We start from the raw sequence: 22,319 nt of genomic DNA on the forward strand, positions 1-22,319 counted from the left end.
ATGGCATGAGATTTCGGCCCATTGTAACCGAAATCTCATGGTTTTTGATTCCTTAAACCAAAAACTCCATAACAAGGTATAAATTTTATGCTTTATGACTTATCTATTTGACTTTTGTTGACCCATAATTACCAATTGTTACACATGCGCACACCAGCGCTGACATGTTGTCGCCAACCACCACGACCAATAGACCTCAAGCTGAGAATCCAACCCAACTTAGGAGGTTAAATCCAACCCACTCCATCCAACTCGGCAAAATTAAAGGCAAACCCCTTCCATACAAATAACGACAACCCAAACTGACAATCCACCACTTAAATCCCAAATGCAATTCCAACTGATCATAACAGCCGTTTCCTCCCCATGTCTCGAGGCTCGAGGCATGACTTCTAACAAAACCCTCGAGACTTCCAATCAACATACCCATACGGGTCTAAAACATTCGATCGACATCAGTATCGCCACAGGGGTCTGAACAACACAAAACCCATCCTCGCCTGAGCAGGCTTAGCAAGAAGATTAACATATACTGGACCACCGCCTCGAACCCTGGTATCCAACCATGTTATTTTCCTGGCCATCCCATAGATTCTCCGAAGTGCTCTTTGATATGTGTATGGATCATGTGCTTCTAGTAGAACAGGCCCAATACTACCTTCCGCACCTCTCCATACTCTCCTCACGAATCATCTCGGGTCCTCTAAGACCTAGTCATAAAATACTCCTGAAACCTGCTCAACAGCGAAACTACTGCACCAGAATACTCTCTAGGCTATTCCTAGGATTCACCCACACCCCCTCTGCCATCAACTACTGAAAACTCCTCACAATATCAATTAGCCATTCCATGAATACAATCACATGCAACAGAGTTTAGATAATCCTTTGAGTAACATACTCAACCCTACAACAGTTGGAATCAGACATGATCTGCAAAGCAGATTCAAGTATGTTACTCTGAGATTATCCAACCTTTTTCACATGTGACATGACATATTCACTTAATGGCAATCTCACATCACTCATGAGTTCCACAAAAGCACAAAACAAGCAGCATTTGAGCAGAGAAGCTGACTATCACTAAAATGCAATAAAATCAGACACATCCTCGCACGAAATCCTCGATCTCCAACTCCCAGCACCACAGGTACACCGTCGCTCTGCCCTTACTCTCTTAAGAGTGGCTAATCATTCCTCGTGCTGACCCGTTAAACACTGCACCTGCTCATGAAACTTCCACCAACCCTTCAACACTCGCGTATGCTAGCCATACATAACACTTGATCCTAAAGACATTCAAATACTCGGTCCTACACTAAGCCCACAACCAGAAGAAGAATAGGAAATAAAGCTAAACCAAATATTCTCAAGCTATAGAATCTTAGTTATGTATAACTATGATGCATACACTAAGCAACTTACATTAATGATGTTAATTTCATATAAAGGAGAATCCTAGGCTATCATGCATCATATAATCAAACAATTATATCATGTAATTCTTGAAGATCCTTTGCCTATCACTAGTATACTGTTCTAACATATCACAACATCAAATAACACTATGGTATTTTGGGGTCTACTTACTGGCTCCGACTGATTGTACACATCGCATCCTCCTTAAGTATTTTTTTGGAAACCATTTAAAAATCATTTTGAAAATCTTTTTCCTTAGTTTGAGACTGGATTCACACGAGTGTTTCTCCAATTCACTCAAACCAAGGCTCGTTTATGCATGATGTTGTCTGTTACGTTTATGTGGTGGTATTTTGAGGAAGACTCACTAAGATATGGGTTTACAATTTTGATTATGTTTCAGGTACTTCAGTGGATCGTGGAAAGGTGAAGGCGTGACCGTACACATCCTCATGTTTTGGACTTGTGATTTTCGGGAAAATCTGATAATGTAAATGTTTTGAAAACGATGTTGAAAGAGATTTTGATTTTTAAATAATGTTTTGGGAACAACGGTTTCTGTAAACACTTCTATAAAAAGGGGTTGTTTTGAAAAGTTTAAATTTTATTGAAATTTTTGGGACGTTACAAGTTGGTATCAGAGCTGGGGCATGGGTCGATGTGTTCGACGAGGACGTCGAACCCTATAATGGGGGGTGAAGGTGGGTTGCACCTGATCCCACATTGGCTTGGAAGGAGAACGAAACATTTCCATATAAGGGCTGTGGATATCTTCCTTGTTACAACACGTTTTAAAGCCGTGAGGGTAATAGATCCCATAAGAACTTTGTAGTTAAGTGTGCTCAGGCGAGACTAGTACTGGGATGGGTGACCCCCTGGGAAGTCCTCGTGCCAAGTGGCCTAAAGCAGGCAATATGGTGATACGTGTCGGAGGGGGACGTTACACTTTTCTACACCATAACTCTTGCATGGGTACAAATCAAGATCCAAGATTGCATTTTTATGACTTAAAATGCCCTAGAACGTCTGAAAGGACAACTTAAAGGCATTAGAGTACCTCATACTCAGCAATCTCTTGGTTTTTGGGACAAAATAATGAAAATTAAAGCTTAACTAGATCTAAAGAAACATAAGCCAAGTTTAGAGCTTTATACCGTGCAATGGTGCACAAAGGAGAGAAAGTGTTGGATCCAAAGTCTTGAGAGCAAAGTCACTTCCTTGATGATCCTTCTTTACAAGCAAGAAAGCTCAGAACTCACTCAAAGGCTCTAAATATTCAAAATGAGCTAGGGTTAGCAAGGTAGGTCGATTCTAGGAGTGGAGGCTGATAAGAAGAAAGGTTTTGGGGGCTATAATGATACTTAAATAGTGCACAAACCCTAGGTCTGAACTACATACGCCGTGCGTACTGGGTATGCGCAACGTATTGGCAGGGGACTCAGTACGCCTGACGTACCAAAGTGTACACCCCGCGTACTCAAGTTGTACCCAAAAATCATGAAATTGCCATTGGGGGACCATCTTGCAAATAATCCAAAACTCAATGGTCAAAAGTAAATACATGAAAAAAATAGATTTTACATTCACCCTAAAGAGAGAAAGTATGAAATGAACCTTTGATTATGGGTTATTACCTTAATTATTAATTAGAGTTGGTTTTGATATGTTCAGTGTAAGGAGCCTTTATAGCAGCAACATGTGTGTGATTCGTTTATCATCAGTGTGAGGTGAGTCTCTTCACAATATTACCGGGTCAAAGGCACCAATGCCAACACATTAGTTTATGTTTATAGGATGCTATTTGTCTGTGTGACTCTTGGATGTGTTGTATGTATACCGGGCGGGACCCGATGTCGGGTGGGGCCTGATGAATGAGTTGGGCAGGGCCAACCATGTGTGACTGACAGATTTGTACCGGGTGGGGCCTGATGGATGCCCGAAGGGTCCGATATATGTGTGGTATGTGGTATTTTAGGGGAAACTCACTAAGCTTTTGAAAGACCCAAACTTTCATATATACTAAAGACATTGTTACTCTAAAACATGCTACATGCATATTTATAAATAATATTTTACATTGATAATTTGATTACAAAAGATTGGATACAAACCGACTAAGTTTTTATATATTACAAAACTACCCAGGATATTATAATTTTATACATACATGCATGATCACTAAATACAAAAGTAATAGTATAAACTTATTCTAAATCTTCCAACATTATATGACTATACTGGATCCTTATTACCTGCAATAGTTAAACACTGAGAGGGATAAGCGGTGACGCTTAGTGAGTTCAATAATAGATACAATATAATGTTATGCCATATATATATATATATATATATATATATATATATATATATATATACTTCAATATGGCAGAAGCAAAGAGGAACAAGGAACAACAAAAGCATATCTGAATCATGTGACAAACTTTCCATATCAATCAATGATTTGATTCAAAGATATACAATCAATGAGACATAACAATTTTCATACTTGATATACATCAATAAAGCTTCAGCCCAAATGGCACATAAGACATACACTTTTTGATTAAACTTTTTGGTGGATTTCTGACTTTTAGCCTATCCAACCTTCTGCCAATGCCATAGGGGTAGAAGTCATTCTCTTACAAGGCATGCTCTACACGGCCAGATGCTACATACCAATACCATTGTGAATCTAAGTCCTTTCACTGATCACATGGTTAGAGGTACAACTTTGCTAGCATAATAGCATGAAATAATAACACGGAAAAACACATAGCACATATAACACATAACATACAGTTGCTCCTATATATTGAACTCACCGTGAGTTAACCGGAGGTTAAAATAGTAGTTTGGGCAGCACTTCGTTCTAATAAATAAGTTTCTTCGATGAAAACCGGGAGCTTTATTGAAACCCGGGCTTTGCGAGGGTTGAGCTTCAAACCGAAAAGATAAATTTCTCGAGGTCTTTAGGCACTTCGTAACGTATTTCGGGTGTTGGGTATGATCTCGGTGCTTTGGGGAATTGAAATTGGCTTAAAATAAGGTTTAGGGTGTAAAAAGTGTGAATTTTCCAACATTAGCCGGGAGGTATCGCACCTCCTTTATATAGGTGTGAGCCTTGGATCCGAAGCAAGGAGAAGGGAGCACATGGCTCGCATGCGACGGGGGGCAGATGACAAGTGTGAGGCGATACACGTGGCAGACAGCTGGCTTAAGACGCGAGGAGTCAACAACACGCGTCAAATTCTCATTGGACCAAACTTCGGACTCGTCATCTGATCGGAACACGGGGCAGGCTCGCATACGAGGTGACATGGCCGAACCCTGGCCATGCGAAATTCCTCGGATTTCGTGTTTTCCCAGAATTTGTGTCCCGAACATCAAATATCCATAACTTTCGCATATGAGCTTTGTTTTTGACGTTCTTTATATGTACGCGTAGGTGAAATTATGCTCTACAACTTTCGTTTAGACTTCGTCGGCTAATTTTGACTTTGTTTTTAATATTATTATTTTTAACAGACCGGGACAGGAAAATCCATTAAAAGTTCATAACTTCTTCATCCGACGTTCGTTTTCGTCTGTCGTTTTACCTTTGTACTACTATTGACAAGACCTTCGATTCTTGTTTAGGTTGTGTCGGCTAAAACTCAGTCGATCTTTATTTTGAGTTTTTAGTTGTCTACCGCTATTCCGAAACTTAAAAAAATCGTAACTTCCTCATACGAAGTCAGATTTTGACGTTCTTTTTATGAAAATTCACGGTTTAATGAATATTAAGACTTTCGTTTCAATCACTAAAGCTAAAAAGTAGTTTATCGAAAGTCACTTTTTACGCTAAATAGTGTTTGCCGGTTTTGTCGCGGATCTTCGATTGGTCATAACTTCTTCGTTATAACTCAGATTTCGATGAGGTTTTCGCCTAAATGTTTCTAACGAAATTCTTTACAACTTTCATTAATAAAATTATACTTATTTCGAATTTTATATTTTCGTTAAATTTCAATATTTGACTTTTGTTTGGAATCTCATAAGACTTCCAAAACATTCTAAGTGATTCTAAACATAGTTTTACTTCAATTCAAGTAAAAACTATATGTTATAACTCAATACTCACATATAATATTTCATATTTTTCATTATAAAACACGATAACTGAACGTGTATGTTACAACTTTGTGCTTACAATTTATGTTTATGGTTTTAGGTACCTCTGGTTCGAAGGAGAAGGGCTTGACATGATCACACCGCATCCACCAATGTTCTACATTCGATGATTTTGATTTATACTCTAATAACTATTTTCTACATTGTCACACTTTTATTGGTTTTTGAAATCAATGATTGATGCTTTAGTTGAGTTATAAATAAAAAAATTTACTATGTATTTTTGGGGCGTTACAAGAATGTTCTTAGACCTTGATGAGAAAGTTTGAGTGTTCTATAATAGATCTTATATATCTAATCTAAGGGAATAAAAAAAATGAAAATTTTGTTTATATCCTTAGAAAATTTTAATTTACATCTATATCCTTATCAAACTTAAAATTGCATATATATATATATATATATATATATATATATATATATATATATATATATATATATATATATATATATATATGAAATTATAAAGCTCATGCTTATTTCCGAACTTATAATTTAATCAGGCTTAAATTGATTTAACATTGAAAAGACTATCTAAAGATCAAAATTCCATATGATTGTACTAAAATACCCTTTCGCTCCCCTCTCTCTAAATTTTCCAAGAGAGAAAACAACACACTTTAGTTGAAGAACACTTTTTTGTTGTTATCACATGTGCAATCCATGTTGCATTTGACATGCTTTTAGGAGGTGGATGATTATGGATCAAAGTTCGGGTCATGGTAAATCAATAACAACCGGTTAAATTGGTACTAAGGTGCTAAGATGTGTGAAAATTTGGTATTCGAAAACCTGCCTATGGTTTGAACCTGAGCAAATACAATGATAAGACCACATAAAACAAATGAACTGTAATGAGGACACAAAAAGAAAGTACATGATGCTTGCAATAATATTCACAGGTAGTGCATGGGACATACATAACAATACACTACTCCACGTGTCAACAATTAATGCAAATCTTAATGATAACGATCCAATCCAGAGTCTCATAGTGTAACACCTGTAAATCATCAATAAAATTCCACATATATCGCAGTCTCGTAACACTACCTTTAAATATAGAACAAATAGAAACTCATTACACTTTTCGATTTTGAAAAGCATAAATTCAACATGAATCAATTATGAATTTTCAAAATTGAAGTGACTGGAAGTTTGTTTTTCACCTAAAATAGATATAGAAAATGCCTACAATCACTTGTTGAGGTTGGGATCATCATGAAGTGTCATGCAAGTGTTTGGTTGAGGAGCATCAAATCACCAGGGGTGGCGATGAGATATCGCATCACCAGAGATCCGAGATGAGTTAGGAATGGTGGGGAAAAGATGTAGAAACTGTTGGATTATGTGTCTAAGCCCATAACTATTTTTGGTATGTACTTGATTTGATTCTGAGCATGGTCCTTTTGAGTTTCCTTCACTCATGCAACTTGATAGGACGACAAGAGGAGAGAAAGTAGAAGTTATTATATGAATAATAAATTCATACTCAAAATGGTTTTATTAATATATTACAAGATTAATATATTATTTGGAAATCATATTATTTAATTAGCATTAATCAGAAATTAATTTGGTGATCAAAAGAGACTGATTAAATAATTGGGGTACTGTTATGCAAATCATTGATAGTTTCATAATTGGGCTGATGGACTCCATATAGTGGACCGAACGAAACTTATGGGGAAGCCCATAAGATTTCGTCCATGGGCTCTAAGGAAGGAGTTCATGAGCTGCTTGTTGCCTAAGTTAAGTATTAGGGTTTCCACCTAAAAACCCTAGCAGCCCACACAACTATATATAGACCCCTCTGCTAGTAGAATTCGTCCCTATGAGTTTATATGAAGCCCAAGCCAAATTCTTCCCTTCTCCTAAAGTCATCTTCTTGCATTGAGTGTTTGTGACTCCATTAGAGGTGCGACACTTGGGGTATTTGGCTTTCTGTAGTCAATATCAAGAAGGATTAAACTTGTTATTGCTACATAACAAGAGAGGTAAAGTTTCTAACCCTAATCATATGTCAATTTCGAAACATGTATGCTAGCCATAGGGTTATTTGCTTTGGTATTCAATGTTGTATGTTCAAATCAGAGAAACCTAGATCAAAGCAATTAGGGTTGCATGTACACCATAAGAATGATGTTATGCTCTAAACCCGACAGAAACATGGTGTGGCGATTGCTACCGAAGCATGGAGGCAGGATAATAACAATGCTCGAATCATTTTTAAGAGCAAAAACGTATTTTAGTGATGATGACGATGAATGATAGCAAAAATATAACCCATCAGTGAAGATAAATGAAATAGAATAATTTATCTCTCTATAAGATGCGTTAATTAAAGAGAAAATAATGGAAGGGTAATTTAGTACATTTATATGGAATTTTGAGTTTTAGATAGTTTTTATTTATTAAATTAATTTAAATCTAATTAAATTATAAGTTTGGATATAGACTCGGGTTTTATAGTTCGAGACAAAAAATTTTAAACGATTTTTTCCTTAAAAAAATGACGGTTGACAAAAGTACCCTTAATTTTAAATGTTTTTAAATGGGCTATTACTTTTAAAATTTCTATATTTTCGCTACAAATATATTATTAAAATTTAGATTATAGCATGTGGAAACCAAGCTTACAAAAATATTTAAATTTATATAATTAAATTTATAATCATTAATCAATTATTTTCAATAAATTATTAAATAACCATAATTTTGTAGGATTTTCAGTATAAAAATACAATTAAATTATTCGCAATAATAACCGAAACTTATTTAAAATGAATTTAAATTTATCTTAAAAACCAAAGATCAAATAAATACTTATCTACCTTATTTTTGGTAGAATACAATTTGATTGGACTTATTTTTAAAATATGATTCAAAATAATGCTAGTTTTTAATATATTTTAAACAGATGTCAAACCCGTTGACTTGATCTTTTCATAATTTATATTTTGCTTTTTATTCAACTTGATAGTAATAATTTTCTTATTTAATAATCAATCTGTGTTTATAAAAACTAATTGTATTTATCGCTTTTAAAACTATACCCATAAAACAAGCCCATTTAAATATTACCAGTTCAGGCCCACGATGACGTGGCAAATGTAAACTTTCCCAATCGCCCTCTCTGTCTGGACCGACTCCGCGTTGCTGAGATTTTAGGTGAGTGGGTCCCACCACCGGAAGCAAGTGTGAAATACTATAATAATTTACTTGATGCAGAAGTCTAGGTTTGGGAGAAATCTGAATCCCGATCGTCGGCGACGGAGTTCGATTATCTACATTCGATCTTATTACCAAGATCTCTGTGATTCAATTTCATTTCGGGTACAAAGTACAATTGAATGATTTTCTGTTTGCGAATTTGAGCAAAAATATGTACAATTAGTTCCTTTGCGAATTCAATAAATCTGGCGAACGCAGTGGGATTGAGAGCAAGGTCGTCGTTAAAGCAAGACCTGACCGGAAACGAAGACGACGAGGATTCCCGGCCGTGGCGTCGCCGGTTATTATCGTCGATGAAGATGAAGGTTTCGTTCGCCTTTACATGGTCGTCCGCCGCTCGCGCCTTTCTATTTTTTATTCTTCTCGCTGTCTTCGCCTTTGCATGTTACTCTCTCCCGGTCGAAAAGGTTATGCCTCATTATACTTTTTCGGTATCTGCTTTTACTGTTTAGAACATTGTATATGGTTAAGTTCAGAACAATAGAATTATTTTTTTGAAAGGTTTATTGCTTGTGAATACAGGGTTTTGAGAATAAATTGACTGAAATAGACGTCAGATTACGTATGAGAGCTTAAATTCAATGGTTATGGAAACAAATTCGAAACAAGAACAGTTAAAGTTTTAACTATAAGCTTCGATTCCCACTTGAATTCCTAGAATATAAGAAATTTTCACATATTCTCTTTACTTTTCTGTAAGAATCAGGAAAACATGCTATGTGTCCTTTATCCTCATGTTATGTTTAATTTGGTCTTGCCAAAACTGTTTATTTAGTTTATTCCCAATATTTGTCATCATTACAATTTATATCTTCTCATCATTTTGATGTTGATTTGGTCTTGCCAAAACTGTTCATTGAGAATCAGGAAAAACATGCTATCTGTCCTTTATTCTCGTGTCATGTTTAATTTGGTCTCGCCAAAACTGTTAATTGAGTTTATTCCCAGTATTTGTCATCATTACAGCTTATGTATGCTCTTCATTTTGATGTTGGTGTTTGCTCGATGTGTTTCTACAGATTTTGAAGAACTTTTTGCTGTGGATTAAGGCAGAGTTGGGTCCTTGGGGTCCACTTGTTCTGTAAGGCATTTCTTGTTTCCAATGTCTTAAGTTCCATTGTATGGAATTATCAACTATTTACATATCAATTGTTCCCCTTGATTATCCAATCAAATATTCTGTCTCATGTTCTCTTTTTCCCTTCAAATTTGCAGTGCTTTTGCTTACATCCCTCTAACAGTATTTGCAGTTCCCGCATCAGTGCTTACAGTGAGAACTGAACTTATTTCTGTTCTTCATTTGTAAAAGTGTAGATGTATGTGTCCTTATGTGTTTGTTTCTAATATATGGTTCAGCTTGGAGGAGGATATCTATTTGGATTGCCTGTGGGATTTGTTGCTGATTCAATTGGTGCGACTCTTGGTGCAACTGCTGCTTTCCTTGTTGGCAAAACAGTATGTTTTTTAATAGTTGAACTCAGCATTTCATAACATGTTGCATATCTGCATCTCAATTTCATATTATTTAAGCACCTCAGGATGCCAAATGATATAATTTACAATCTGTATGATTGGGCATCTATATGAATATCTTATTTGTATTTTTTCATTTGGTCTTGTATATGCACAGATAGGACGTTCTTATGTCATTTCTAAGTTAAAAAAGTATCCCAAATTCCAGGCAATCGCTATTGCAATTCAGAGATCTGGGTTCAAGGTATATGATATGATAAATCAACCATTTAAATAATTCCCATTTGGATTTTTGTTTATTTCTTTTTAAAATGTAAACATGTAATGATTCTATTTGTGACAGATTGTTTTGCTGCTTCGGTTTGTTCCTTTGCTTCCATTTAATGTCTTGAATTACCTTTTATCCGTTACTCCTGTTCGCTTGTGGGAGTATATCTTGGCCACTTGGCTTGGGATGATGGTATGCTCCTTTCAACTTTCCCATAAATTTATTTATTATTATTTTTTTTAAAGTTTTTAATCTTTTGTTGTTGTGGTGGGGTTGCAGCCAATCACATTTGTGTTTGTGTACATTGGAACAACTCTCAAGGACCTTTCTGATGTAACACATGGCTGGCATGAGATATCAAAAACCCGTTGGGTAATGTCTCTAAAAAGAACTTGATTTGAAAAAAAAAAAAGAAGAAGAGCAAAATGTACATTTCACATAACATCTTCTTTTTCTGTTTTCTGTAATTGCAGATATTTATAGGTTCTGGGCTGATGATATCAGGTAAGTCAAAATCATTAACACATTCATAAGTGATGACATGACTAGTTTATGAAATATGACAATTGTTTTGGTTTTGTTGGTTGATAGTGATAATGATTGTTTACATCATTAAAGTTGCAAAGGCTTCTTTGGAAAAAGCACTGGCTGAAAATGGAGAGATAGATGGGATAGATTTGGATTCACCAGGGCTCCTGCCTATTTTAGCAGATTCAGCACTTGGTTTACATCAACCTCTCATACACACCACTCCAGATGATCTTGTTTGACTCCATTCACTTCACTATATGTAATGTAAATTCTTTCTCCCTTTAGAATATCATATTAACATTAAGCTAGGAAACTTGCTAAAATCAACACACCTCATGCACATGCAATACAGAAAAGAAAGAAAGAAAAAACTTCTCTAAGTTTAGTTCGCTGACCCGTTTTTTCTTTGAATCAGCCCCCACTTGTTTGTAGTTTATATACAAAATCCGTAAGTATCTATGTAAGGTGTTGTTTGTTTTAAAAGTTTTCCCTCATTTGTTTTTTTTTCTTTCATTCTCCTCAAATGGGACTTCTTTATCTCAAATATTACTTGTTACATACACAAATCAAGGTTTCCTTCATTATTGTTGCATGTGATCACACATGATCAATTTGATCAGATACCCATGTGTGATGTGTCGTCATCAAGGTAGTTGACAACTCCATGCACAAATATGACGACTTAAACATATAATAACCACAATATATGCAATGCATGCCTGTCATAAAAATACTCATTTGACAAAATGTTTGTTTTAGAGTTGCTTGAAGAGTTTGTTATGGCACTCAACACCTTTTGTTAAGTTTTCAGCAAACTGACATTTGTGTTTTCATTGTAATAAATATTTATTGACAAGAGATTTGATTTTATCCTCAAATAAGATAAAGGTCACAATGATGTGAGATGTTCTTATTTTGGAAATCATGTGTGTGACTAGCAGTTTTAATCTCCCAAACATGTTAATATATCCTTCCATATGTTGATTAATCTAAGAATAATTTAAAACGCGACATATAATTCGTAAAAAGTCCAACTTTTGCAAAAAAAAAAAAAAAAAAAAAAACTCATATTTTACAAGTTGTATCCTATGAACTATATAAAGTAAAGTAACATTTTTAACTAGTCAGACATGTTAATATGTTTAATTAGTTAAACTTGAAAAATATGAAACATTACATTTCGTAAACAAAATTTCAAATTCTATGAAAATGTACTTATTTTACGAATTATATCGTATGAGGGTGTCTGGGTGTGACAAAAATAACAGCTTACACTAGCCAAACATCTTAATGTACTAGTGCTAGTGTACTACCACTTGGCCACTTGGGTCGCGAATATAAAAATTAATCCAAGCATAACATGCAAACGTGTGATTTCACAAAAAAAATTCAAATTTTATGGAATATTCTTATTTGAGAATTAAAACATATAGAAATGTGACCGAACTAGCACAAATGGATTGCGAGTAAGTTTGAACTTGAGAGAATTTCATTAAGATTTGCGAAACACTCGCACAAAAACCAATAGGGTGATGTTATGAACACTCCACCTTATTCCACCCTAATCTAATATATTTTAGGTTAATCATTTCTATCAACTAATCATTTTCATTAATTAAGGATTTTATTACATTGTTTTCTGAAAAAAATATTTTTTATTTTTATTTTCTCTAATTCTCTTTCTTTTTTATTATATATATATATATATATATATATATATATATATATATATATATATATATATATATATATATATATATATTAACTATTAAGTTGAAATAATAGAAAATGTAACATTTTTTTTATTCTATAATATTATTATAAAAATCCTTCACCTAACTTAAGAGAAATTTTTTTTTTAAAGTGTAAATATAATTGTATGAAAAAAAAACTTATTAAAATATTATTCTTTTAAATTATAAACTTTTCGTTAAACCTAAAATATGTAATTAATATCAAAACAATAAAGCTACTAGACTCCAAACTCAAACTATAATAAATTTTATAATAATCAAAGTTTTATACGAAAAGAAAAAGTGGCTAAGCTAAAAGGAAAACCAAAAAGAAAAAAGAAAACCAAAATTATTTATGAAATTTATCTTATATTATTATTCCAAATTAAAAACAAATATGATATATCTTTATATAAATTAACAAAACTAAACAAATCACATTTATTAATAATATATATTACAATTTAATAAAATTAATAAATAGTTTTGTTATTCCGATTAAAAAAACAATCAAGCTGCAAAAAAATCAATATTCAACCTAAATAAAACTAAACAGTAAGATACTTACTTTTAAAACAATTGTAAAAATAAATTAAATTAAATTACTTTTATCCGTGACAAATAAGTTTTTGTATAAAAAAGAAACAAAAAAAATGAATAACTTTAATTAGAAGAAAAAGGCCCCATGTGGAATAGGTGAAAAGTGGGGTGAGGAGAACACGTAGACACTATTAATTGGATATTCGGTTTTATAGTTTTCACAGTCTAAGTTTAGACTAGAGTGAGCATTTATTAAAAGTAGTATGGAGTGTAAAAATAAAAAGCCTTCTTGGAAAAAAAATGCTAAAAATGGGAGTACAAAACTTAACAATGTACAAAAGACGATCCAAAAGCAAGATATCACATTAAAATCGCAGCAAAAAAGAGACAAGGGTGAGAATTAACATGTCTTAACTCTTAAAGTCATAACATTAAAATCACAGCAAAAAGAGACAAGGGTTTGGACACATGCGGCCAACCCACCTGATCATACACGACTTCCTGAAACAACCATGAATCAATAATCATGTTATGTTAGTAATAGCAACCCTAGTTCAAGTTTATGTATAATATTATGTGGTTTCAATGTGAATACCAAATTGCAGCCAAGCCGCGTGAAACTGTAACATTCGTTTTCTAGATTAGATCACTTGGATAACAAAAGTGACGAAAATAATATTTTTAAAAGAAATTCGAAAACTTTCAATTATTTTGCATTTTAAAAATGTTTTTTTTATATACAAAATGAGTGGCTAGGATTGCGTTTTTCCGTCTCACAGAATATATTGGTCTCACATGAACCTATATATATATATATATATATATATATATATATATATATATAGAGAGAGAGAGAGAGAGAGAGAGAGGTTCCGTTGGAATTAAAAATAAAATAGAAATCTTGAGATTCAACCTCAGCCACGTATTTCACATCTGCTTCTCTAACCTCCGGCGTACCGGCGCGTCAGGCGTGATATAATCATAAATGATTATACAGTGTCGCCGGTTCCTTTCTCCCCCGCTACCAACTCCACCACCCCCATCACCATTACCACCACCTCTGACACCAACCGACCCCACCACTGTCCCCTCCGTTATTTATACTCTCTGTCACCACCACCCCTTCTGCTACCAACTGTCATAATCATTTATGATTACTCAATCTGTGAACAGTCATATATGTATAATCATTTAGGTTTAGGCATATACGTATAAACATGTATAATCCTATATGATTATACCTCTCTGCCATATAATCATTTATGATTAGGCATACCATGTGTAACGCCCCATCTCTGGTATGTTGTTCCTGTGGCATTTATTTAAAAGTTTTATTGAGGGACTCGGCGAGTCTATGGCCTGACTCGTCGAGTAGGGTCGAGTTTTCGTGCACGTGTTAGTCGGCGACTCGGCGAGTCCATATTCGGGACTCGGCGAGTCTGCCTGCCTGGAAGACACCCTAAATCCCCGGGTTGCTCACTATTTAAGCAATGCTATGTGCCCCAAACTCGCCTCCTTCACCCTCAGAGAGCTGTGAGAAAACCCTAATCCATCCCTTATTGTTTTAAGTGCTTTTGTGTGTGGTTTTTGAAGGCTTGAAGAAGAAGAAGAAGAAAGGAGCAAAGAGAAGAGGTGTAGAGCAAAGATCCAAGGGCAAAATCAGAGTTCATTGAGGTATTTCTCGGATGCCTTCTGTTTTATGCTTTAGACCTCCATTAGAACTCTTCTAGGGCTAGTTTGATGCATTTCCAAGCCTTATGGTTGTATGGATGCCTTAATAGGTCGAGATATCCTTAGATCTGTTCATTTAGGAGTTGTAGAGCCCGGATCTATTGCCTTTTTGAAGATGCTTTGCATAAGAACCCTAGATGTAGCCTTTATTATGCTTTTTGAGCCTTATTATCTTCTTGGTCGCTTATGGGCACGTAAAGATATAATCTTTACGTGCTAATCGAGTTAAGGAAGCCCATATCTATAAGTTTCAGACGCTGGATTCAAGCAGAATCGAGTTTTGAGTAGCTGCATGGATGTGACTCGGCGAGTCGGAAGAACGACTCGGCGAGTCAAGTCGCGAGTGGAAGCCTGTGAGTAGTAGAGTGGACTCAGTGAGTTGGAGGGCAGACTCAGTAATGGAGGGACTCGACGAGTTGTTCATACAACTCGGCGAGTCCAAGGCAATCTTCTTAGCTCAAGAACAACTCGTCAAGTTGTTCATATGACTCGGCGAGTCGGATGAAGATTGTCTGTGTTCTTGGATCGAGAGGGTACTCATCGAGTCGATGCCATACTCGACGAGTAGCCACGAGTAGGGTTGAGAAGTGAGACTAGAGACTCGGCGAGTTGGCGGCCCAACTCGGCGAGTCAGGTCAACTGTGGGTTGATTTTGACCGAGAGAGTTGACTTTGACCAAGGGTAAAAGAGTCATTTTACCCCAGTGCAGTGTTTAGCATTTGATTGAGTGTGTTTATGGATTTGTAGCCGGGGAGATACCGGAGCAGCAACAGTTAGCTTCCAGAGCCATTCATTCAACAGCCAGTTCACGAGGTGAGTTTCCTTTCAGTAGGAACGGGTCTACGGCCACAATGCCGGCCCGTTTAGTTAGCAGTAGTCCCGGACTTTAGTCCGATGCAGTAGTTAGAGTGCTTGATGTCTTTGTGATTCAAGTATGTTTGTGTTATGTGTTCCGGACTCTGTTCCGATGCAGTATGCAGTATATGTGTTTATATTAGTTGGTATGTGTTATGCTATGCTATGATCAGCCAGTTCCAGACTTCGGTCCAATGCAGGGGACAAGGTCCCAGTCAGTTCCGGACTTCGGTCCGATGCAGCTAGTTCCGGACTTCGGTCCGATGCAGTCAGTTCCGGACTTCGGTCCGATGCAGGGGACAAGGTCCCGGTCAGTTCCGGACTTCGGTCCGATGCAGGGGACAAGGTCCCGGTCAGTTCCGGACTTCGGTCCGATGCAGCTAGTTCCAGACTTCGGTCTGATGCAGTGGGCAAGGCCCAGTATGTGCTCTATATGTATTGTATGGTATGTGGTAGTTTGGGGGAGCTCACTAAGCTTCGTGCTTACAGTTTCAATTTTGGTTTCAGGTACTTCCGCAAGCAAAGGGAAGAGCTTGGGATGATGGCATCGCACACACCACAGCTTCAGTTTTTTGTCCTGGGAGTTGATTCCGTTAGTTGATATGTTCGGATACAGTTGTGATACAGTTTTCTTTCTCTCAGTATTTTATCATGGTTTTTGAAAGTTGTTATGAGACACTTGGTTTCATGTTTTTGTTATGATAAAAATTGAAATTTTTGGGTCGTATTTTTGGGTTGTTTCACCATGTTGCTGCCGATACGTTGGTGCATTAGAGCGGCAAATGAGAAATATGTGGCTGAGGTTGAATCTCAAGATCTTCACCTTCTTTTAATCTCAAGTGAACCGTCTCCTATATATATATATATATATATATATATATATATATATATATATATATATAGGGTCGGTCTTGACGGTGGGCAACACGGGTGACCACCCAGGGTCTATGCCCCTAAGGGGCCCAAAATTTATGGGTTATATACAATATATGTATGTAAAAAAATTTAACTTATGTGTATATTTGTTAAGGGCCCAAGCCAAATTAAATCAATATCAAATCAGCCCAAGAAACTAATTGAAAGGCTACTGGAAAAACTGCATCTGGGAATTAAGCACAATAGACAACGTAAATTAGGGTACCGAATCGACACTTGCACAAACATCAGACACGAATCGACATCTCGTTAGTTGTGTGAATCAGTTATTGCCGATCAAGCCTTGCCACCTCGTCTGAATAGACATCAGGAGACACCTTCAGACATCACTCTCCACCCTCGATTCTCTTGCCTTCCCCTTCATTTGATTTTTATTCCACACACTAGACATATATTTTTGAATTGATTTTCGATTTCTGGTACTGTACAAGCTTCTTATCAAAGCTTCTAATTTTTGATTTAGGGTATGTACAAGCATCATGCGCACATTTGAGGTAAGGCCTGATCAAATCTTTTATGTTTATGATTTTTTTTTGTTTCTCATTATTTGTTCTAATCAAAGACTCAAAAAAGTCTAAACCTTCTAATTTTTTGTTTTTGTTTATGGTTTCTGAAATCTGAACTCCATTCTTTTAGAGCCTAAATTATTTTAGATTTCTGGTACTGTACAAGCTGCTTATCAGAGCTTTTGATCTTTAATTTCTGGTACTATACAACCATTTGGCGCGAATTGAGGTATGGTTTGATCAAAGTTGTTTTTCTGATTTTTTTTGTTTCTCATTTTCTGCCATCAAAGAATCAAACAAAGTATCAAACACTCTAATTTTTGTTTCTGTTAGTATATCAGATTTCTGATTGTCTGATCTCTATTCTTTCAGCCTCAAACGTTTAAGATTTTTCACTCAATCATGTAATATGTTTGCAGGTTTTTGTATGTAGCTGTATAATCAACAGTTTTATGTTCCAACTTTTTTATGTTTTGTCTCTACTAGTTTTTTGTTATTGATTTTATTTTACAACTTGCTAATAATGGTTGTGGTTTAAAATTTGTTGATGTCTCAGCTAATAATTACCTAAGGGAATCAATGTAAGAAAAATTAAATGTTTTGGCAATATTATGTTTAGAGAAATATAGGTTAGACAAAATTGATTTCGATAACATTACTAATGATTTTGCATCTTAAAATCTTAAAGAGAAGCGTTTTTGTTAGTTGTTTTTGTAAAGGTTGTAGTTATATTATTAATTCAACTGTTTCATTAAAAAATATTATTAATGATTTTTTGTAAATGATGTCTGTTTCAAATCTTTATTATATCATGGCTTTGGAGCCCTTGTTTCTTTGTTGCCCTAGGCCCAAAATATATATGGACTACCCTGTATGTATAAAAACCGATTTGCCGAGTATCCTTGGAAGCAATCAATTGATCATGAAGATACAAGAGGAGGTAAGTGTATACACCCGGCAAACACTTCAAATATTCGCAAACATCCTTTATGGTATGAATGGCATTGTATCAAGCCTCTTTTATTATCGTCTTGGGTTAGTTTTAACCCCTACCATGACTTGCGAAGTTTGCAAACTTAACTTTTCTTACCTCATGCCTGGAACCTTGCAGTTGTGGCATATAAATCACTTCCTCTAAAGAACATAGATAACATAACAAAATGATTCAAAGCTCAAATATTAGAAATTTTATTGAATTTGATGTCTTTTAAAGGCTTGCATAGGACCGTGAACCTAAATTTGGCAGATATGACCAAAATTTGAAAAATTAATCTTGACAATAATTTCATAAATCAAGAAAATCACATGATTTGACATTTAAAATTGAATATGTAAATATTTACAAATGACCTGAAATTGATAAAAACTTAAAATTAAGGGTTTAAATGGTGAAAAATTATGCAACATGTGAGAAAACGTCCTTGCCTATTTGCAATGAGCTTAGCATATCAAGAGATTTCCATCCTTATAAGACATACCTCTAAAAGTTATGTTAAAGTGGGCCTCTTCCCCCTCCCTTTTTTTTCTTTCTCACACTTGTCCATCAAGGTCTCAACTAAGTCTTCATTATGCTCCACATCAAAGCCATTATGGAAGAAGGCAATCTTTGTATCAGTTTACTCTAAATCCAAATCTTGAAGATCAATAGTAGGCAAAATAAAATGTTTCAACGTGTCTCCGATGCAAAATCTTATCATACTCAATCTCTTCCGCTGTGAATAAATTTTGGTAAGAAGTTGCACATCATCATCCTTCTTAACTTTGAAGATCCAACGACAACCAATGTAAAAATTCTCTTTCTTTGGTGGCACTAAATACCATGTCTTGTTTTTCTCCAAAGATTGCATATCCCCAATCATGGACTTTAAGCATGAATCTCTCAACGAATAAAACCTTCTGTCAAAGCTCATGTTTACGCACAACCAATCTTCATACCTTTTGGGTAAATACCAAATGCGTTGACTCTATCAATTGGTTGCAATATGGACAACTTCTTCTACATTATATCCCCTTTATTTGAATCCTCCCCGACCGACACCACATGATCTGAGTCGGATGGTGGAGTATCAACCATAACCATTATACTTAGCTGGCGTTTGTTTTGGAAGATATGGACCAAAAGTCTTTTCTCATGTCTTTAGTCGTCATAAACAATGTTTGTTTCTTAAAGTCTTCTATAAAAAGAATGGTAGTATTGGTGTTGGTGGTGGAGATAGGAATGGGGGTAGGTGAGTGTGGTGGCGGCGCCGGAGGTGGTGGTAGAGGAAGCGACAGAAGTGGTGGCGGAGGCGGTGGTGGTAGTGGCGATGGCGGTGGTTTCTAGTAGTAGTGGTGGAGGCATTGGTGGTGGTGGAAAAAGAAATGTAACGTTACAATTAGAACTTAGAAAATGTCTTCCAAAATTATAAGTTATTTTTTTGTTTTTTGAAAAAAATGTCAAAAAAACCTTTTTATATCTTGTCTTCTATAAAACAAACAAACAGTCTTTTCTTTAAATGTAAAATGTATAACAAACACCATCTTAGTTTACTTTGACTCATGTTACTTTTAGTTAAGTTCAGAAATTTTGTTTGGTAAAATATAAAACAAATCATTCTATTTCAAAATAAATAAATTGGAATTACCTCCTCTATTTGTGGCGTTTGTTTGTGTTTGTTTATACTAAAGTTGGAAACCATATGAGAGAAACTTTATGGAATTGATAAATTTTATCAAAGTTCTGTTATATCACTATTTAACCAAACATTACATTGTCACCAATATCGTATTACATAAATTTTAAATTAAAGAAAATTAGATGCTTCACTTTTAACACATTTTACGAACCAAATAGCATCAATCTATCAATTTAATAGCAAAAACGCATAAACATAGAGGTTTAGGAAACTATATATGCTTTCACGATTTCCATGCATCTTGATCTTGGAACTAAAACTATTGCAATAACAGAAAATAGTTTACTTAATTCAGACCAAAAGAGAGCCTTCCATGACTGTGGTGGCTTTACCTCGTAGAAGCACTCTTTGATTCTTCTTATCTAAATGTATATCTAAAATGCCACTTCGAGGTGATGCCTGAATACACCAAAAACAGACAAACACTTATAAGTTTCAGTTTTTGTCCCATTGAATTGAAATCAGCCCGAATGCAATATTTTATTTATTTTCTGTTATATAGAGTTAGAGAGAAAGAGAGAATATACTTGATATGCAACAAAATCACATTTCCCCAACTTTTCGTTCCAGTAGGCTGCTAGGGCACAGTGTGCGCTTCCACAAACAGGATCCTAAAAGAGAAACAAAGTACAATGAAGAATTATGCCATAATGAAAGAAAAGAAATTCAATATAATTACCTCATCAATTCCATATTTAGGGCAGAAGAAGCGAGTATAAAAGTCAAAGCCTGATCCATTAGGTGCAAGCCCTGTAATTACTATCCCTCTGCCTGGTGCTTTTTTGATCTTATCAAGTTGGGGCACCAATTCCGCAACTTCCTTTCCTGATGAAAGCACCACCTGTGCACCAAAGGAAGAACAATCGACTTTACTCTTGTTTTAAATGAGTGAATGTAAGAGAAATTTGATACATACAAGGATGTCATCAGATGCCATCTTCTTTACATCAACAACAGAAACTCCATTTAGTATCTCGGAAATTGCTGAAACCTCAAGATCACTGAAATCTGAAACTGCCACAACAGGGAAATTCAGTTCGATCAACAACTTGGCTTGTGCTGCACCATTTTCTGTGAATGATGGGTCCTTAATCCTGCTTTCAGGAACTTTTTTGGCAGTCAAAATTCCAGAAAGAGTTGAGAATTCAACCGTGTTACAATTAACCAAGCCTGATTCGAAAAGGAAGTGGGAGGCTGCTAAAGTTGCATGACCACAAAGTTCCACCTACATCACCAGAATAGAACAACAGAATAAGATCAACATAGTTTTTATTCCTATTACTGAATCACTTTTGCTCTTCAAGTACGCATATAGAATTATTTCGCAAATGTTCTCTCAGTAAGAATGAAGAAATTTTCAAATTACAAGTTCTAATGATCAAATGATAACCTAAACAAACATATAAATAGAGGCGATAATATATATAGAAGAAATTCAAACAGATGATAACCTCAGCTACAGGAGTGAACCATCTGAGATGGAATCTAGGGTTCTCCGAACCCTTGTCGACGATTGGAGTCAAGTAACAAGTTTCGGATAAATTGAATTCCGCCGCAACTGACTGCAACCATTTATCATCTTTTTCTATGCCCTCTAACCAACACACAGCCGCCGAATTTCCTTTAAACGCCGTATCAGTAAATGCATCCACCTGTTTTGTATGTCAAAGAAAAAAAAGAGACCAGATTAATAACCTTTCAAGATTTCGGTTGCTAAGCAATTTGCAGCTCATGTACTAAAGCCCTTGTGTGTGCCTGGCAAGTGCGAGGGAGATGAGTGAGTATAAGGAACTTACCACGGAGTATTTGATAAGATTTTTAGCCATTTTTACAGAAAGCTTTCAGGTCAACGTCCGCCACTTTCCGGCGGAGTCGACACCTGAGTTTTACAACCGACTGGTTTCCCCTGGCAAGTATGGGCCTACTGGCAACTGTGTCCGATTGTTGAAAAGAATAGGTGAATTACATAAAGTGAAATTAACAAAGGCTTCTGGCCCAACGTTATGAGTTGGTGCCCTCCTGTTTTGAAGTCTTTTTTTTTTTTTTGAAGTTGAGGTTTAAGTCCCCTAAAACATAAAATGAAATTAAAATTGATTTTAATTTTTATGCCTACAAATATGTCCCTACCAACAAAAGTGTTATCACTTCATATTTTTTTAATTAACTAATTAAGACTATAAATAAAATTAAATTGAAGAGTGATTTGTCAAAATTTTAATGGATAGGATTAATTATAGGCATAAAAGAT

At 35.4% G+C, this 22,319-nt stretch overlaps 2 protein-coding genes across 3 annotated transcripts; one reads left to right on the forward strand and one right to left on the reverse strand.

The window, feature by feature from the left end:
* Nucleotides 1-8,808: 8,808 nt before the first annotated feature.
* Nucleotides 8,809-11,578, forward strand: LOC145055683 (SNARE associated Golgi protein family). 2 transcript variants are annotated; one of them, XM_079004062.1, is made up of 10 exons: nucleotides 8,809-8,925; nucleotides 9,022-9,230; nucleotides 9,843-9,904; nucleotides 10,039-10,093; nucleotides 10,180-10,278; nucleotides 10,454-10,540; nucleotides 10,640-10,756; nucleotides 10,844-10,936; nucleotides 11,038-11,068; nucleotides 11,156-11,578. In XM_079004062.1, the coding sequence occupies exons 2-10, from the start codon at nucleotides 9,117-9,119 to the stop codon at nucleotides 11,332-11,334; spliced, it is 837 nt and encodes a 278-aa protein (XP_078860188.1). In that variant the 5' UTR covers nucleotides 8,809-8,925; nucleotides 9,022-9,116; the 3' UTR covers nucleotides 11,335-11,578. The 2 variants fall into 2 exon arrangements, with proteins under 2 accessions (XP_078860188.1, XP_078860187.1); XM_079004061.1 differs by having other exon boundaries at nucleotides 8,817-9,230.
* An 8,516-nt stretch (nucleotides 11,579-20,094) lies between these two features.
* On the reverse strand, nucleotides 20,095-22,044 carry LOC145055684 (uncharacterized). Its single transcript, XM_079004063.1, has 6 exons — nucleotides 21,868-22,044; nucleotides 21,523-21,723; nucleotides 20,988-21,296; nucleotides 20,751-20,912; nucleotides 20,599-20,682; nucleotides 20,095-20,470 (listed from the first exon to the last, which is right to left on the reverse strand). The coding sequence occupies exons 1-6, from the start codon at nucleotides 21,895-21,897 to the stop codon at nucleotides 20,363-20,365; spliced, it is 894 nt and encodes a 297-aa protein (XP_078860189.1). The 5' UTR covers nucleotides 21,898-22,044; the 3' UTR covers nucleotides 20,095-20,362.
* Nucleotides 22,045-22,319: the final 275 nt, after the last annotated feature.

Source organism: Lactuca serriola, chromosome 5 (assembly GCF_051521515.1).
Source record: "Lactuca serriola cultivar US96UC23 chromosome 5, Lser_US96UC23_V15, whole genome shotgun sequence".
NCBI classification, from domain to species: domain Eukaryota; kingdom Viridiplantae; phylum Streptophyta; class Magnoliopsida; order Asterales; family Asteraceae; genus Lactuca; species Lactuca serriola.

Coding starts and splice junctions, on each gene's coding strand:
- LOC145055683 (XM_079004062.1), top strand. CDS start 9,117: ATGAAGATGAAGGTTTCGTTCGCCTTTACATGGTCGTCCGCCGCTCGC. Junction 10,279..10,453: donor CTTTCCTTGTTGGCAAAACA/GTATGTTTTTTA, acceptor GTATATGCACAG/ATAGGACGTTCTTATGTCAT. Junction 10,541..10,639: donor TTCAGAGATCTGGGTTCAAG/GTATATGATATG, acceptor TATTTGTGACAG/ATTGTTTTGCTGCTTCGGTT.
- LOC145055684 (XM_079004063.1), bottom strand. CDS start 21,897: ATGGCTAAAAATCTTATCAAATACTCCGTG. Junction 21,297..21,522: donor GGTTCACTCCTGTAGCTGAG/GTTATCATCTGT, acceptor CTGGTGATGTAG/GTGGAACTTTGTGGTCATGC. Junction 20,471..20,598: donor GTGATTTTGTTGCATATCAA/GTATATTCTCTC, acceptor TGGTGTATTCAG/GCATCACCTCGAAGTGGCAT.